Here is a 19,491-nt window from a genome sequence, read left to right on the forward strand (position 1 = left end):
TGGACCAGACGTAATTCTCAAACAATCCACCACTGGCAAGGCTACGGCCTCAGGGCTTCTTCCCAAAAGTCCTCACCCTGATTCCTCCAGTCTGTGCACTTGAAATGGCCACCGGGGTTTCAGTGGGACAGCAAATGAGACTGAACAGAAGACTTGATGCTGAGAGAAAATCAAAAGTTCAAATTGCTGTTATCAGTTCTGTAACTTAAGCTTAATAATAAATTTAGACCTTGTAATGAGTGTAGCGACAGAAGACACCGACACACACATGTGGACCACCGCTGTGTCTACTTAACTCCACGTGTTTGAAAGGTCTCTCTGTCGGCTATATCTTTGTGACAATCACTGTATGACATAACAACAAACAAGAGTTTCATTAAGAATTGTGGGCCACAGATAGACGATTTGTTAACACGCCATGTTTACATTTAAATTTCGAGATCACGGTTAACTTCATGTAGTTATTTCTTGAGACCCTTAAGGCTCTACTCAAAGTCATTAGGCGTATTTACTATGCCTGTGTGTCGAGTTCTGAAATCTCAAAATCTCCGCCTCTTTTAACTGCAAGCCCTTTTGATGGAGTGAGACGCACCATTTACTTGTGTACTACGTGTATTCTGCAATTGATGTTTTCATGAACAGCTGCCAGCACTGACGCCAACACTACTGGCATAACTGGACAGCAGAGAGCACACAGCACCTGCGCCGTCGTGTTGTTCACACTTACCACTCGTCCGTTGATGTCTTCAAATGCTGACGTATAAGCTGATGCCACAGAACGTTTTTTTCCCCTTGCATCAGGTTATGATTATTATTTAAACACGTAAAGTGTTCTCGGCACACATGACACACGTTTATATGTCTAATACGAGACTTTGCAGCTGTAGACGGTTGACTGTAAACTGAAGCTTTGCTGCCTGTCAGGTCAGGTTAACGAGAACACCTCAGAGTGATCGTGAATGGGAGAATTCAGAGCTCAGCCGGCGCTGGATTGGTTCACAGATGTGACACTCAGTGAGCTCTCCAGTTGGCCCCACCCACTTGTAAGCACAATTCCCTCATGGTCGTCTGCAGACGTTTATATTAGACGTCAGGAATCGGCAAGACTAAGTGACCATTAACTCGTTAAAAGTAAATAGAAATTGGAGTGCACAAAGCATGTTAAAGTATCGTAATGCAATACTTACTTCATAGAAGTTACAGACGTGTTACTGCATTACTATCAAAATTTATTCCAAACACTCTAAAAAAACCTTTTACTGTGTTATTTCACAGAAGTATTGCATCTCTTCTGTGTGCTCCAGCCATCTGGTGACAACTAACATGGACGAGTTTAGCACAGTCAAGTCAAAAGAGCCAAACAAAACTTCAAAGTATACATTCAGTCCAGTTTAGGGTGACAGAGAGCCAAAGATTATCACAGCACCGCCTGGTGAAAGGCAAGAAGTGAATGTGGCGGGTGGAGCAGCGGTCCGTTGCAGGGCTCGATCACACAGCCAAACGGGAGAGAGTAATGCAGCCTGCAAGCCAATAAGAGAAGCCTATAAAGGCGGCGGCACTTCTTAGTTTTCATCCAGCTGTTTGCTATTGATATGTTCAGACAGCTCGATCAGGGGATGACAGTCAGGGGGTTGAAAAAGGGGACGGATGGTATTTAGGTCGCAGCACATGGAGGGCTAACGTGAGCAAATGATCAAATGTGGCTGACTTTCTGGTCACTTTAATGAAGGGTCATAAATGGGCTTAGGATTTCATAACAAGTTTCTTACAAAAGTAATGCCCTGTTTGGAACAAATTACACCTTATAATAAGTAACTATTTGACATACTTGGTTTTTTTGTAATACGTAAGGTTACTTTTAAAAGTTAACGCTCCCCATCACTGCCAGTGACCATCTGAACAAGCATGGGGCGCCGAGAATCTCTGAGGGTCAGTGAAAAGCAAGCAGGCAGCCAGCAATTCAAGATAACGGGAATCGAAGCGGGCAGCCGTTCTGTTGACTTGGGTTCGAAGGCACTATATAAAATAAAGATTGATTTGAACTTTTAATCCAGAGGCGCGCCAGGGGGGCCTGTTTTTAGTAAAGTCTCGGCTCTTCCTGCCAATGCCCGTTTTTTGCTGAACTGATTGGAAACAGACGCTCGTCTTCAGCTGTCCTGCTTGGTTTTCTGTGGGTATTTTTTTTTTTTAGGTATTTTTGCCCTTTTGTCCCCCTTTTTGTTCTGAGGTCCCAAATTTGTTCAAGGCAACAAAGCAATTCTCTGCAGATCTCAAGTGTTTGCATATGTAGCAGTGAAGCGTTCATTTCTGCTGATTAATATTTTCAATATGCATGAAAAACAAAACAAAGGAGCTTACGCAATGAGCTTTGGGGGGGAGAGGGGGGTATAGTTGAATCAGATGGACGCAATGAGCTTGGTGGGCAGATGTTTCATTTGGACGCTGCAAGTGGCACGTCCGTTTGTGAAGACGGTCAATCCTGACGTGCCGTGCTGTGCTCCTAGGGTTTGACATGGACAGCTTGTTGCTGTTCAGCCATTTCACTCAACAAACAAAGTGCAAGACTTCAGGGGTCAGCTTTGGACTGTGGGGTGGGGGTTGAGTGCCTCTTTATGTCTCCATATAAGACCCCCCCCCACCGTGTTGGTTCTGTGAATAAGACTGATGAGGATGTTGGGCTGCTCTTGCGTTCTCACCATCTCCACGATGTGTGCGGTGATGAAGGCCCGTGATTTCCTATTTTAACGTGTCAGAACTTCATTTGATCAAATCAGAACAAGTCCAGTGGGTCGAGACGGTGACTTCAGAATGAGTTCATCAAGAACACGGGGACACAGCTGGAAACTTGTTTGGGGGAAATTTCATACAAACATTAGGACGTTTTTCTTTACAGAAAGAACGATAGACGCTTGGAATAACAGACCAAGTAGTGTGGTAGACAGTAAGACTTTAGGGACTTTCAAAACTCGACTTGATGTCATTTTAGAAGAAGTAAGTGGACAGGATGGCGAGGTTTGTGGGCTGACTGGCCTGCTCTCGTCTTGATTGTTCTAATGTCCTAAACTCCAAAGACATGTACAGTATTAGACAGTTAAGTGACAAAACCTATTGGTCAATCAGAGTGATGAAAGGGATTGGTCGGTGGCTTTTGTTTCCATGGCAAGTGAAGCTCATCCACACACTGCAGCCACCGCACGAGGACCCGAGTAGGTACAGACGACACCTTCATACACTTGCAATGGGACTCGTATCCTTAGCCTGTGTGGCATCACAAAAAGCACATCTGACACGGGGACTGCCAGATTAGGGGGCCCGGACCCCTGCATCTGCCTCATTACATGTCCGCTCCACTTTGATTTGAGGGCTTGTGTGTGTAAATGTGCAGGCCCACCTCATGCCCATGTGGGTCCAGTGTGCCCTGTCATGTACTGCTCCGCGTTGAGCCCGGCACGGCCCTGAGGGAGCACTTGGGTGGGAACTAAAGTCAGAATGGGGTGCCAGTCAAGCTGACCTGCATGTCTTCAGGATGAAAATGGAGGGGCAGCTGGGAGCAATTGTGAACAAAAGACCCCGGTGTCATCTGGAACTGAAAGGCTGGAGTCACTCCAGGGTCCCGCTGATTTAACAGTCCAGGCTAACCTCACTTTTCTTATTTATTCTCAAGTGCAAAACTGGAAAGAGGGTCTTTTTTTTTTTTTTTTAAATGATGAATCGTTTCAGCTGTGCCATTTCCATGGGACTGCAGTGTACGGCCGCACTTCCCCTCCGCTGCTAATCCTCCAGATGTGCTCAAGCTGTCCTGGCCCGCGGTGCAGGGTGGCAAGATGCCATTTTTGTGGTTTTACATTTGCATGATCAAAGTGCTGCTATCTCTTTAAAAATTCATTGTCGGGCGAGTGCAACAAAACACACCGCCGAGGACACAGTAAACAGCTGCCCCCATCACACTGAAGTGATCTGAGAAGTAAAGGAAGGTGTTTAGCATTCTGACCCCCTACGACTTTCTCAGATTCACCAGTGACGCGGCGAGAGCAGATTGTTATGTTCATCTGTCACGAGTCTGGCGGCAGCAGATCTTCATTAGCCGTAGGATGTGAAGGAGCTGAGATGGCACCATCATGTGTGACCGATGCGGACACCACAGTGGACATTCTGCACTTGGGCTCTCATAGCTGATCCTGTCCCTGCTGATAGCCATTGTGGGAGTTCCATTCACTCCGATGATTGATGGTGTCACGCTAAAGACAAAGATAAGCATCTCGACTATCTGACCGCCATCGTGCTGTGGTAGGTTGTTGCAAGCCAAGCCCAATTTAGCCCCTTCAAGACACAGCTGCTCTACATCTCACTGAAGACACACACTTGGCCTCTTAGCCCCCAACAGTGATGGCCTGAGTGAAGTAGCCCACTCTTTCTTGAGCACACACTCCTAGTCCAAGTGCTGCCCATGTTTATGCCTGATGTCTGGACTACCACATGACACCAAAGCTTCAAGATTGTGGTTTGATACCCCATCCATGTAGGGCTCACTTCATGTTCCTCCCCTGTACACTTCTTCAGGGTTCAGTCTGTCCAGACTGCTGCCCTGTATGTTGACTAGCACTCGGGTCAAAGCAGTGTGCCTTCCTTGGACATCAGGTGATCTCACTGTTGCATGCTGCTCCTCAGCTTTGACTCCAAGATGGAGGGACAGCCTGTCCTCCATAAGCAGCACTGCTAAAATATGAGTTGGGCAAGAAGGCCCATGCCTCAAAAGACAGTATAACGCACTAGCGAGACCACATCTGGAGGACTGTGTGCAATACTGGTCACCACAGTACAAGAAAGACATAGCAGCACTTGAAGCTGTGCAGAGGAGAGCAACCAGGTGCATTCAAGGACTTATGGACACGTCCTACTGTCACAGACTCAGAAAATTAAACCTATTCAGTCTCGAGCAGAGAAAACTACATGGGGACCTAATCCAGGAATTTAAAATCCTCAAAGGCATCGGTGAAGAAGATCTAGCAACAGTCTTTCGGTTTAATGGTGAATCACGTAGTCGAGGACACCATCCTGCACTGAGGAGTGTGGCACATGAGTTGAAACAATACTACCACGTCTACTGCTACTACTACTCCAGTGGTCTTTGTAAAACAAATCACAGGTAACCACTGCCATGAACACTTGACACATTCAAATGTCAAACCAGAACAACAGAAAGGACAAGCAAGAGGAGACCATTCAATTCGTCAAGTCCATTTCTTTAGCTGACAGCCAAGCTCTGCCAATATCTCCAAGCAGATTCTTCTTGAAGGTCATTGAGGTCTCAACAACTCTTTGTGTAAAGAAGGGCTTCCTGGCTTCAGTCTTAAATGAGCGTTTCTAATTTCCTTTGACGTCTCAAGTATGTGGTTCACCTTTAAGATGAAAGAATATGGCGGGATCTTCTTCTCAACACCTTTGATGATTTTGAAGACCTGGATTAGGTCCCCACATGGCCTGCTGTGTGTGACACTAAACAGGTTTAATTCTCCGAGTCTGTCATGTCCTCAAGTCCTGGTGTGTTCCTGGTTGCTCTCCTCTGCACAGCTTCAAGTGCTGCCATGTCTTTCTTGTAGTGTGGTGACCAGAACTGCACACAGCACTCCATGTCTGGTCTCACTAGCGCATTATATACTTCGATCATAACATTCCTTGACTTAAATTCAACAGTTTTTATGTTATAACCTAACATTTCATTTGCTTCTGCACATTGCTTAGTCAATGATGTTGACTATGTGTTGTGTCAACACAAACCCCTAAATCCTCCTCCGAGGTCTCTTCCTGTGTGCCAGAGTCTCCCCTCTTGTATTTGTTGCTGATGTCCCTTTTGCCCACGTGTGGCACTTTTCTACATTAAACTGCACTTTCCAGGTGTCTGTCCAGTTCTGAAGGTCTTTTTGCTGCCTCCTCCACTTTTAGTGTCATTTGTGAATGTCACCAGTTTGCTACCTACACTGTTATTTGTGCCATTAACAGAAATCAGAAAGAGTGACGGTCCAAGGATGGACCCCACTGATGACCCAATTTTCTTCTTATCTGCACTCCTGCCAGACTGAGACCCCGATGTGAAGGTTACCTCTGATGCCTACAGCTTCTCGTCTGAGAATGACTCTTTAGTGTGGGACGACGGAGTCAAAGGCCTTTTGAAATTCAGCTGATTCAAGGTGCACATGTCTGGAAAGTGGGACACAGCACTGTTAGCCACTGTACCACCATGTTGCCCCCAGATATCTAACAGCCAGTAAGCACAAGGCTGGAACCAAACTGAAACCAGGATGTGACAAGAGTACACCTGAGAAGAGACTGGGGTCATCGGTGGAGCCTCTCAGGGTCTTGTTCTTATTTATATTAATGCCATTGATTCTGGCTCATTTAGTAAACTTGTGAGATTTGTGGATGAGCCATACCACCTGCACTTCGGCTGAAGCAAAGCCTGCTCAGGAGCGGCCAGTTCTTGAATGAGAAACCATCTACTAAAAGCTTAGTCTGATGCTGGAAGAGGTGTTGGCAGGGCCAGCAGGGGGCACTCACCCTGGGGTCTGTGTGTGGATAGCAGTGCCCCATCACAGTGACGGGGAGACTGCTGTAAAAACTGGTGACATCCTTCACGGAGGTTCTGACTCTCTGGTCATTAAAGGTCCCTGGGCGTCTTCTATCCTGGTGAAACTGCCCACCACTGTCTTATCCGCTCTGGCCCCCTAATCATCACCACTCTCTAACTGGCTAATCATTTCTCTCACCCCTTCTTCTCCTAATTCCTACTGTGTGGTGAGCATTCTTCTGCAATAATGGCTGCCATCTCATCATTCAGCTGGGTGCTACACACGGGTGGAGGTTCAAGTGGCTCCCTTTGTCTTTGTAAAGCGCTATATAAATGAAATGGATTATAATAATAAGGAGCAGCACTCATGGATGTGCGGGAGAACAGGAGGCGTACCCAGAAACACCAGAAGAACAAGCAGACCCCACACGTCACTGGAGGCCTGACGACACTGCGCTGCTCTCTCGGACTTTACAAAGCACCACAGAAAGCCTGTGAGATCACATCGGTGGCCCAAAGTCAATGGAGGCTGACCTAAGAAGACCCTCCACACGGTGTTTGACTCCACCAGCAATGACGTTTTACTCAAGCAGTCTACTCCACTTTCAAATCCTCCTTTCATTATTTTCATTTTTCACAGCTTTAGGGGTCCTCCTGGAATGTGGACCCTCACTCAGCGGACTGCGCCTCTGGCCCTCATCTCCTTTGACGTGGCAGTGCAAGCTGAAGAGCCTGGAGATGTCGTCACAAATCCTATCAGACCAGTTAGGGGACAGAAAGAAAATGTGGATGTTGCTTTGAGATCACAATGTTCAAGCTAGTGGGGGGTCTAGGGGGGGGAAAAAAGGAAAAAAAACAAACAGCCCACCAAGTGAAGTGTGAGCCGCTTGACGTTTTTACTCTCAGAAGAACAAAACAACAATTTCATGCCTGTAACCTGATCTTGTTATTCTTCTCAGTCAGCATGTTTAGGAGATGAGAGAAGCTCAGTGCTGGCGTGTGAGTGGCATTTGGAAAGAAGAATTAGCGCCCGGCTCAGAGCCCCCTGTGAAATACTTCTTGGAGTCCCCATTGAACTGAGTGGCGTCTGAAATTCTCCTTCCGGCCTCTCTCTTGTTAACACTTTCCACACTGGCACAACGCTGGGCTCCCTGGAGCAGCACACGGCCCTGCCACCACCTACTGGCATGCATAGCAGGAGCTGGGCAGCAAGCAAATGACGTGTGAAGAAGAAATGAAAAAGCAGGCATTTCAAGCAGTAAGGGCCGCTAGCAATGCAAGTGATTTATTTTTAATCCATTTTAATAATACCCTGATTAGAAGAAAGTAGTGCAGGTGGGCATCTTCCATACTGTGCACCACTATGCAGGTACAGTGGCATGCAAAAGTATTCAATCGCCTTGAAAGTCATCAGAAATCTGTACACATGTTTATTTATTCATTCAGTATTTTCAATGTGAACTCTTATGCTGTGACAATATATTTCCAAAGTCAATCTAAACTTTTTATAGATATTTAACTGAAGAAGAAAAACTCCAAAGTTCTTGTTTGCCCAAGTGTCCAAGCCCTACACATTCATACTTTGTCAAAAAACCCTTTGATTCAATAACGTCCTTCATTCTTTTGGGTATGTAAGTTTGTCCCAGTTTTACACATTGTTCAGGAGCGACTCTTCCTCATTCTTCTTGGCTAAATTTATAGGGATCCTCTAGGTTGGTGGGATGGGGCTTCTGGACAGCAGTTTTGAAATACTGCCACAGATTCTCAGTTGAGTTAAGACTTGGCCATTCCAAACCATTCACCTTTCTGTTTTTCCAGACATTCCAGTGTAGCTTTGCCCTCATGTTTAGGGCCATTGTCATGCTGAAAGATAAATCATCTCCCGAGCCGTAGGTTCACAGCAGTCTGGAATAAGCTCTCCAGCAATATTGTGCAGTATTTGTGTCCATCCATCATTCCCTCAGCTCAGTGCTCCCAGTCCTAGCAAATGAAAAACATCCCTACAGCATGATGCTGCCACCACCGTATTTCACTATAGGTATGGTGTGTTTCTTGAGGCATGGGCAGTGTTAGTTTTGTGCCATATATAGCTATTTGAAGTCTAGCCAAAAAGTTTCTATTTTGATTTTATCTGACCATTACACCTTCTCCCACATCTTAACTGGGTCTTTCTCTTTCTCTGTAGCAAATGCCAAATGTGCCTTTATGTGGACCTTTTGAAGGAATGACTTCATTCTTGCTACCCTGCCTGCTTTATGGAGAGCTCTTGGAATTGTTGGCCCAAACACCAACACTCTAATTTCAGCCAAACAGCATTTCAGACTTCTGAGTGTGACAGTTGGATTTTTAGTCACCTCTCTCTTCAGTCAAACTCTTGCTCTGATGTTTAGCTTTGAGGGATGGCCTGTTCTAGTAAGGCTCTGGGTTCTGTGACGAACTTTCCACTTTCTTATATGGATCCAACAATGCTTAACGAGACATTCAAACTCTTCAATATTTTTTTTTATTGTCATTTCCTGTCTTGTGCATTTCAATGACTTTGATTCTCACATCAGCAGAATGTTCCTTTGTCTTCATTTTTGCAGAGATTGCCCAACAAAGACTATGGCCCTTACAAAAGGGGGCTTCTTATACCCAGACATACATAAAGGACTCACAAGAAGTACTTAATCATGGTCAAATGGCTGTCCCCATTATGTCTTTTGTGATTAAATTATCATATGTATAAACCTAGAGCTTCCAAAGCACAGAGATTTAAATACTTATGCAAACACTAACTTTTGCGTTAAAGAGCTACAGAAAATGGTTTATTTTGATTTTGGAAATGTTGATACAGCAGAAGAGTTCACATTAAAAATACTGAATGGATAAATGCGTACAAATCTTTTGTCCTGACGATTTTGAAGGAGACTGAATGGATTTGCACGCCAGTGTATTAGTGTGGGTGTGCGTCCCGACTGAGCCCACACCACACAGCGAGGGTCCAGGCGGAGGACCAACAGCTGACTGCAAGCTACCATTTTCAGATGCCAGTGTCCTAAAGGTTCTTAATTGCTTAAGATTAATTGGTTATTAGAGAAACCTTTTTAATTGCATTGGCACCAGTGAAACTGGATGTTTTGTTCACTTGGGCTGAAAGCTCCTGGAGGAAAAATGAAGCTGCTTTCTCAAGAAATCTGCCAGTTGTGCCGAAAGGTTATTCAATATGACAGAGTTGATTTTTTAATAAATATGCAAACCTGTCACATGCGCGTGTATGGGAGACAGTTTAAGGGCTTTGTGTGTGGTAATTCTCCGCCAGTCCAGGGGTTGGCGCTGTGTGACAGTAGCCTCTCTTTTCCTCATTCTGCAGCAGGGCAGACTGACGGCTCTCCTCCTCCAATGTCACTTCCGGGGTCCCGCCTCTTCCTGCCCATACACGTCATAACTGGAGGAGCCGCCATCTTAGTTAGTCACTTGAGGGGACTCCAGTCTGAGGAAGACTCAAATTGTGTTTGACGTGCATTTTCTTTGTTCATTATTTATTTAATTATGCAGGGTTTGCCAGGAGGTGCCCTGACACACTGACGTTGCCTTGGTTCTTGTCTTGTATTACGATGTTTTCACTTTGTCATTGTAGGTTATTGAGAGTCAGCGGCCAAAGTATCCGTTTAAAATGAAATGTGCAACACAATAAAGTGTGTGGAACGTGCCGGGGGTCTCAGCACTTTCTGAATCTGCTGTACCAGGCTCATCTTCTCACAATCTAAAGACCTGCATTTTAGGTGCAGTGCAGGGAGAGGCTCCAGCAATCAAACCGTCCATGAAATGAATTAAGCAGGCCTAGGAGTGTCTTGTTAAATGGGCCCTGGGATGGACTGACGTCTGTGACACTTTGTGGATACTTATTGGACTCAATAATGTCAGGTTTGAGAACAGTCTTTGCCACTGAAGACTCTGGCATTGGATTACAAGAGCTCAGTTAATGGATGACATCTGATCTAGGGTGATAGGTGATACTCCTCAGACATTATTACCTGCCTGAGATCAAAACCCGTTACTTGAGTCAAAGATGAATGTCAGCGGTAATTACAGCACCCCGAGTGAACGCCACTAAAACCGTACTAAATTTTCTTAAAAGTGTGCACCGTGGAGCAGCAGGGCTTCAGCAAAAAACTTACTGGAGCTCCACGAGCCCTCAGTCATAATGCTTAGCATCTGGATTGCTAGCATCAGCTGGATTACCCACCATGCCCTGGTCATTCTGGCCCCCTAGTCATCCCCAGTGTCTAATTGGCTGTCTCTCTCTCAACACTTCACTACCTAATAGCTAATGTGTGGCGAGTGCACTGCTGCAAAATGGCTGCCGTCACATCATCCTGGTGGATGCGGCACATTAGTGGTGGCTCCCCACTCACTAAAAAGCAAAAAGTGCCATAGAAATGTAAAACATTACTGTTTTATTATTATTATTATTAAAATTGTAGACTTTTAAATGGGTAAGCATTTAGGACCCTACTGCAGTTTGCTGCTTCATTCTTTTGTCAAAGTAGATTTTTGATTGTCACTACAGTAGGCTAAATATGTCACCTACGTTAATTAAGGCCATCTTTACCAGACCCGTGTCACACAGTGCCAGCACATCCTTCTCAATTATATTTATCATGCTGAAAATAATGAAGCACTTTTTATTATTGCATCTTTTTCTATAAAGATTTACTGTACATCGGGGTGATCAGCGTCAGTCCTGGAGGGCCGCAGTGGCTGCAGGTGTTTCTTCTAACCCAGCACTTAACTAGAAGCCAATCCTCCCCAATAACAGATCTTATTTCATTTCACTCCGCCATGTCAGTTCATTCTTAAATCAGTTTTTTTTCCTTTCTAATGATTCGTGTCATCCAAGTGATCTGAAGCCTAAAACAGTGGAGTAATTTTCAGTTCTTCACTTTCTCTTCAGTTTCCTCCCGAGTTCTTAATTAAACCAAATAGTGAATGATGAATACAAACAAGATGGAGAACTTCTGGCCCCTTTGTCTTTTGCAGCTTATTGCTAATAAAGAGCACTTAACACAATGAATAGAGCTGTTCAGAACTAAAATAAGCAATTCAGGGTTCAAAATCTTAACAAGAGAGACCACTAAAATGAAGCAGAAAAAATGTCACTTGAGCAATAAGTGCTTCATAGGTAATAGATGATTAAACAATTGGGTTGCAGCCACTGCGGCCCACCAGGACCAACACAGCTCACCCCTGCTGTATATGCATGTTATAAAAATTTTCTTGAACATATTTTCCCATGGGCAGCACGGTGGCGCAGGTTAGGTGGATTAGCAATTCTAATTTGGCCTAGTGTGTGCTTGGTGTGTGTCCTGCGGTGGGTTGGCACCCTGCCCGGGATTGGTTCCTGCCTTGTGCCCTGTGTTAGCTGGGATTGGCTCCAGCAGACCCCCGTGACCCTGTAGTTGCGCTATAGCAGGTTAGATAATGGATGGATGGATATTTTCCCATAACTATTTTGTTATTTCCTTTTATTCTTTTACATTTTCATAGGGAATCACACTTTTTTTTGTACAGGGCTCCAAAGCCCTAAATTAACGCTGGTCTTTTTGTTTTTTTTTTTACTCCCCTTGTCTTTTTAGGGAGACAAAGTTGGGGGGGCTCTCAAAAAACAGGGCCTGGGAAATGGCATCGAGGCATTCCTTGTGTGATTCTGGGCAATACAAGAACTAAATTGCTGTTGTTGTTGGTCTAAAGTATGGCTGCGGTGTTTTAACATAATCAGGCTTAATGAAAACTGGGAGCACATGTGTTTAACATCTAGAATTACAGCCCTGCTTAAACACAAAACCGTATGCCAGTGTCTGGATCAGCTGTAAAGTCAGACTGACACGCATGGGATTCACTTACAGCCACAGTAATCATCAAGGAACCAAAACACTCAAAGTGTCGCACCGTCCCACCACCGACGAAAACCTCTGACCACCCACAAACCTAATTCTGACATTCGCTTTCAACATTCAAATGTTTTCCAGTAAGTTAAAACATGCAATAGATTTAAATATGTTGAGCTCATAAAATTATGCTTTGGAAAATTGAAAAATTTTAAACTAGCAACATTTTTAAAATTTTCAAGGTTAAGAATGCCACTAGATAATGGTGTGTTAGTCAGGCCTGGAATTTAAGCGGACCCCAGGTCTTCCATGACTAATCTTGATATTGACCATCTGAGAATGGCAGATGTTTGATTCTTGAACAGAAGCTAAGATATCAGAAGCACTAACCTTTCATTGATATACGACCAGTGTGTGTGTGTCCAGCCTCTCCGAGCAATCTGATTGGTCAGTTTGGCATTGGCGATGCATTTGACAGAGGAGGTGCGAGTGTGACACACATGATGAGGAGTAAAGGCATAGGAGGGAAGTTTAAAGACAGAAAGTATCAAACCGGACAGGAGTCGAGAATGGCACCTCAAAAATAATGAGATTCTGAGGAGCGGGCATTAACAGAGCACACCGGACAGCGTACTGACAGAGTCGCCTTCAAAGATGGGAACACTAAAACCAGACAGGAGTCCAGAAAGGTGCCTTAAAGATAATGACAGGGTCTGAGAAGCGGGCTTCATGGGAACGCACTTGAGAAAGGGAGTGCTAGTTAGGAGACGTTCAAACAGACGCAAATGCAGAGGAAGGGTGCTGAAAGTCCACTTAGAGCAAGAGATAGCAAATCATTTTGAATTATTCTGTTACCCGTCTTCTCTTTATTCCACTAGTTTTACTGTTTTACTGTCTGCTCACAACCCCTCGGTCAGGAGCAGAGAATGTCAGAGACAGTGAGAGAGACAGAGAAAAGCAAACAATCAAAGATCAATACGTGCTGTTTGGACTTTCAAGTATGTGAAGCGCCACACGGGAAGCATATCGTATATCATTGAGGAGTTTTATTTAATACGTAATACGTGCTCTGATTGGGTAGCTTCTCAGCCATTTGCCAAAAGCGTCCCTTGTATGAAATCAACTGGTCAAAGCAACTGAGGAAGTAAGTACCATAAATTAAAAGACCCACTGTCCACAGACATCGGCGAACCAGCGAAAAATCTGTGATATATATTTAGATATGCTTACATTTAAAATCCGCGATGGAGTGAAGCCGCGAATGTCAAAGCGCGATATAGCGAGGGATCACTGTATCCCTTTAACGGGAACAGGGGACCAAACCAGCCTGAGGGTCCTCGTATAAATGCACTGGTGGGTGTTGTAAGAGGATGGACCAACTTCAAAATGAAAAGTAGGGGAGTTGGAGCTGGGAAAGAGGATTAGAAAGGGAGCGATCCATAAGGCACAAAAAGCTCCCTATTTAGATTGGTTCGGCCGCACACAAAAACGACTGCTGGCTGACCAGGGGAGCTGCCTTTTATTTGTGAAGTTTGCGTCGTCTATTGAGGAACGTTCGTGCCATTACGTCCAGGTGAGGACGACATCAGTATCCAGGATGAGTCTGGTCTCCAAGCTGGTGAGAACGCCCCTTTATACTGTAGAGGGTAAGCGTGACAGTGGTACATTTTACCAGTGCGCGGGATATAACAGCGAAATACAAGCCCAGTTGGATCCAAAGCCAAAAGGGACTGGGGAATGCGTATTGGTTGTATGTTTTTATATATATATATATATATATATATATATATATATATATATATATATATATATATATATATATATATATATATACAGTATATATATAAGCTTTAAATCAGGCTTATTTTAAAACCTACATAATATATGTTTGGTATCATTCTTTTTAGAATTTATCAAACTTTAATATGATGTTGTTAGATTTTTAGATTCTTATTCTGTTTTTAAATTATAAACTAAAAAATATCAAGAATGCACGTCCCGTGTGACGAGTCTTTGTGCCAAGAGGTTTAACCACTCCTGGGGCCGGAAATAAAAAACAAAGAGTAGGATAGCTGCTGTACAGGCTTTTAAATGTTCGAAGCGCCATGCGAGATGCAGATCACATAGCACAGCAGCAGCTGCAAGCCAGCAGCTGATCGAGCAAAGAGGAGGTAAAAAAAAAAAACTATTTGTTTCCCATTGTATCGCCGTTTAAGAGGGGGTTTCGGAGGAACGTTATTGTTTTTTCATCATCACGTCTACCTCACAATATGGTAGACACGCTGACGTATCGTGTCGACTGGGCAACACAGTGAATGCAGCATCTAACTATATATGTCTATGATAGCAATTGTGTGATGTGACCCAGATTAGGACCCCTACAGGCCCCCAGGGTGTCAAAACTCAAGAAAGGCCCACCTCACCTTGCCACCCCTTCAGGCACAAGCATATCCTCTATGAACATCACACATATATGATATGAGCAGAGAGGGGGTCTCCTTTAAAGGTCTGAGTGCGTGATTACTAGGGGTTTGGGACCCCCGCGGAGATTCAAGCATGCAGCTCTTCGAACATCGAGTGTGCTGAAATATTCAGATTGTTACAAAGATCCCACAGTGAGTGTTGAGTGTGCTAGGAAGAGCATGAGGTGCTACTGAAACACAACAATGTTGGCATTTCTTTTTTCTCACATATGCAAAGACACCTCAGGGACCAGGGCCCCAGATAGATCCAGCCATGACACCATCATATAGGGAAATATCTACACTAACTATGCATGATGTTTTATGATGTACAGGAATGTGATGTGGACAATGAAAAAATATCAAGAGCAGATTAGGAGAGCACTGGCATGAAAATAACCGGCTTAAGGAGATGAGTGCCTCTTAAGGAAGAAGAGATTGATGGGAGGTGACAAGCCATGTGGATCTAAAGGACAAGGGGAGAGAATTACTGTGAATTACAATAAAGAAGATGGAGGTGACGAGGAGTGACATGAATGGAGTGGGTCTCACCCCACAGATGCCCAAACCTGAGAACGGCCATTAAACTGGTGGTTGTAATTTTGCTCTTCTGCACCAGGCTGCTTTGATGTAGAAAGTTTTCATGTTTCTACCATACATGCAGTTAAACCTAATATGTTATTTTTAATTCCTGAACAAGCAAGAGTTAAAAAAAAAAAAAAAACTTAACGAAGGGTCTTCATTTGCTGCATCATGTGGACATTTCATACAGAACACATAAAGGAGATGGCGGTAATACTCACTGCTAAAAACAGCATGCAGTACATTGAGAATGAGGAGTGTCCGGAGTAGAAGGACAGCCTGAAAAACACAAACAGAGAAAGAACAAAGTTACAAGGGGTCCACACCAGCACAGTCAAGTCTTTGGTAATTCTTGTGTTGCCTGCCCTATGAGGGTCTCTGTAGCACCAATTTGCATTGCCACGGGTATTTTGCCATATCAGATCTTAGTGTGAGGGTGGCACAGCTATAAGGGACTGGGTCTGGCTTTTACAAGGGTGCTCTCTTCTTTTCTGAGAATCAAGGAATAACTTTCTTTTTCTCTTTTTGTTTAAGGATTTTTAACAACTTTATTTAATTATTTATAATAAGATTAAGATTTGACCTCTGGCTTGTTACTATTAATCTTAAATCATTTTTAAAATTGAAGGCGTGTTGCTTTCATCGTAGATGCAGGCCCGTGTGGCCAGCCTGGATTAACTGGCTCCTTGGATGAGCTGGGAACCTGGAAGTTGTCAAAGGGTGAGAGAAGAGGATCAGAAGAATTTGATGGCTACCCACATCTATAACAATGGAGACTGCAAGAGACTCTGACAGCGTAAAGTAGCAGGTATCCTGAAGGTAGCACTGTGATCACCGCAAGAGCAGATCATCCGAAGATGGAATGAATACGTAGCAAGGATAAAAGTAAGAACTGGCCTGTCTTTATAAACATGGATGGTCCGATCGCTTTTAAATAAGTTGGATGAACTTTAAAAGATCATGATGAGCCACGACAAGTTCAGGTATTGTGGCATTTGTTCATTGCAGAGAACCAGCTTAAACTTCTCATTTCAGACGCTAGTTTAACGTTGGATGATTTTCAACTGATACGATCAGATGGAGAGGAAAAGGCAGGAGGGGCACTAGAAATGAGTGAATGGCCAATGGTGAAAAGGTGAGCAATTATGGTTAAAACTAAAATGTGCCATCTAGTCATTGAAACAGCGGATTGAATTCATCCAAGTTACTGCCAAGGGAGAGAAGTTTCATCATCCTGATTCATGTTTTCTTGTGCGGGAATGTTTAATGTTTAAGCATTAATTAAACTGCTTAATATTTACTTGGGTCAGAATTTACAAGTTCCAAGCCAGAATTTTCAACTGGAACATCCCTACAAGTCGGATTTCCAGCTTGGAAAATCAGTGCTGGTCTGTCAAGTCCGAGTTTGTCCGACTTCAGGTCATGACATCAATCCAAAATGGTGACAAACACTGTAAACTTTAGTGACAGCTGTAGTAAAATACTGTTTATTAGCACTTGTGTCTGTTTGTGTCTAATTAAATCAGCCGCATGCACAGTACTCTCCAACTTATATCTGTGGACATGTTGCTGCAGTGTTTAGATACACAAAATGCCACATGTGATGTTTATTCCGATGGAGCAAGCATAAAGAACATTTTCCTGGACGCAACCATTTTGCTTTTTCAAACACTTCACTGGAAAGCAATTTCCTAAGATATGACGTCATTCCCAGCTCCGACATCCGACTTCTGAGGCTCAACTTAACAGAAAAGATTCACTCTGTACTAATATTCTAATGACTGAATCATTCTGACCCTAGAATGCTGTTGACTTAACCAGAAGACAATGAAATGAATAAACTTCAGGTAGCATATTGGATTTATGGAGTTGCACTATTTGAACGTCAATGCCTTTAAATGTAAAGCTGCAGTAGAATTGAGCAGATGTGACCCCGCCGTTCTCCCGTCTACAAGCCTGTCATTGACAGCAGCTGCTCTCTTATTCAAGTTCTTATGTGTGTGTGTGTTTTTTTTGATTTGATATACTTTGTTAATCCCTGATGGGAAATTGTCTTTTTGATGACCTTTGGGAGTCAGAGTGCAGCATCACTTGAGCAATTTTCGGGTTAAGGACTTTGCTCAAGGGCCCAATGGACTAGGATGCCTTCTGGCAATAATGGGGATTTGAACCAGATTCCAGATACCAGTGCAGATCCTTAGCCACAGAGCCACCACTCTGACTTTGGGGGGTTATTGTTCGTTTTTATATTTATTTACATATTTTATTTCATGAGCCTCTGTAAAGTAAGCATTTCATTAAACATTGTAGTTAATGTGTGACAATTACCATATATACTCGCATATAAGTTGGGTCTTGAAACCCGAAAAATCGATTATAAAATCAGATCCCGACTTATATACCTGTTCAAAAATGCAACGCTTATTTATTTATTTTTTTTTACATCTTCTTGCCTCCTCCAATCTCTCATCAGTTTCTCAGACGCATCAAATTTTGTAACTACAGCGCGGTTACCAATTTCTGTCGCTACTTCAACGACTTTTAACTTAAAACCAGCTTCATATTTTCTTCTGATCGAATGCTCCATTGTAGATAAGGGATGCTCTTACAATAAAGGTGTATGAGGGTGTGAGTTAGAAAAAACACAAATCAGTGTAAACATCACTTCGGAATAGTTCAGGTCTTACCGTGTGGTCACGTAGGCACAATAGAGAGAGAGAAGTTAGGAGCACACGCTGATACGGCGCATTGCTGCACCCTCATAGAGACAAAAGGCCTTGTGCTCTGTCGTTACTCTCTCAGGTGCGTGTTAGCATATCATAATCTCATGGACCAATAGCGCATTCGACTTATACAACCGACATTATAAAATACCAGAAAATATACAGCAAAATCAAGTTCCGACTTATCCTCAGGAGAACTTATCCACGATTATATACAGTATGGTAATTTAATTTGGCTGCAGATCCTGCCTAGTCCCTGCCTGTGTGGTGTCCCCCCATTGTCTGTGTAGGTCTTCTCTTCTGTAAGCAATGGAGTGGCACCCCCACTGTGGGGCTGGTGTCTGCTTTTCATCCAGTTATTCCCGGAAAGACTGAAATTGACATAACGGATGAAGACGATGTTAATGTCAAAAATCACAGTACCTCACTATGTTTATCAAACAGTTTCCAAAGATCATATTTTCACACCAGAACAGCACATTTAGGACTTTATCCTCTAGAATACCCGATAAAGGACAACACAGATCATGTGCTTTCAATAAATCCACACAGTTTTGACGCATACCCCTCGCCACTGCATGCCTGCCAGTCCTCGCCTCTCCTGAGAGGCCAAAGGTTGCCTGCGTCCATGTGCTTTTTGTTAGCCTGGGTATGTGCAATATAGTTCTTGAAACAAGAGATGAAAGCCCCCCCATTATTGTATGAACTGGTGGAGCCCTTATAGTAGATTTTTGTGGCCGAGCTGATGTTTTAGTATTGGGCTCTGTCTCAAAAATCTACATCCTCGGCCCATTTGGTTCCACATATCAGCACATCGAAGTTTCTAGATGTAAGGGTAAGCTCTCCACATGGGACACTGGCACACCTGTAATTTGCACACATCCTGGGCACAGTCCTCTGACAAAATCGCTTAACACTCTGGGGTATACTGCTTCAGCTGTACACTTCGGTCTAAAGGGTCTCTCATTTTGGGGCTAGACCAGTGTTGCTCATTTGGGTCTCATGATGTCTGAGGATGTGTCGCATGGAGTCTTGAATTACAATAGTACTGAATGAGAAAGGGACATGAATAGTTTACAGAAAGCATTGTGATGGGTCACCATTTTCATGGTCCAAACCCACTCCCTGCATGACAAACAGTAGTAATAGTCCAAGGGGATAACTACAATGATCGGCGAAGATCATCCGAGTGGGACCAAAACACGGGACAACGTTCAGCGGTGATCATCCACAGGGAAGTACACATTCCCAATGACAACTGGTGGAGATTCTCAACTCATCGCACTTGG

At 43.8% G+C, this 19,491-nt stretch overlaps 1 protein-coding gene across 5 annotated transcripts in view; it reads right to left on the minus strand.

Annotated features, from left to right (window-relative positions):
• plpp1a (phospholipid phosphatase 1a) overlaps window positions 1-19,491 on the minus strand; it is a 186,578-nt gene that overhangs the window by 11,270 nt on the left and 155,817 nt on the right. For all 5 annotated transcript variants that reach the window (XM_039750355.1, XM_039750356.1, XM_039750354.1 and 2 more), the window contains exon 4: window positions 15,701-15,758. In XM_039750355.1, coding sequence (XP_039606289.1) covers window positions 15,701-15,758 — 58 coding nt within the window. The remainder of the gene's footprint in view (window positions 1-15,700; window positions 15,759-19,491) is intronic.

The sequence above is a fragment of the Polypterus senegalus genome, chromosome 4 (assembly GCF_016835505.1).
Source record: "Polypterus senegalus isolate Bchr_013 chromosome 4, ASM1683550v1, whole genome shotgun sequence".
Taxonomy (NCBI): Eukaryota; Metazoa; Chordata; class Cladistia; order Polypteriformes; family Polypteridae; genus Polypterus; species Polypterus senegalus.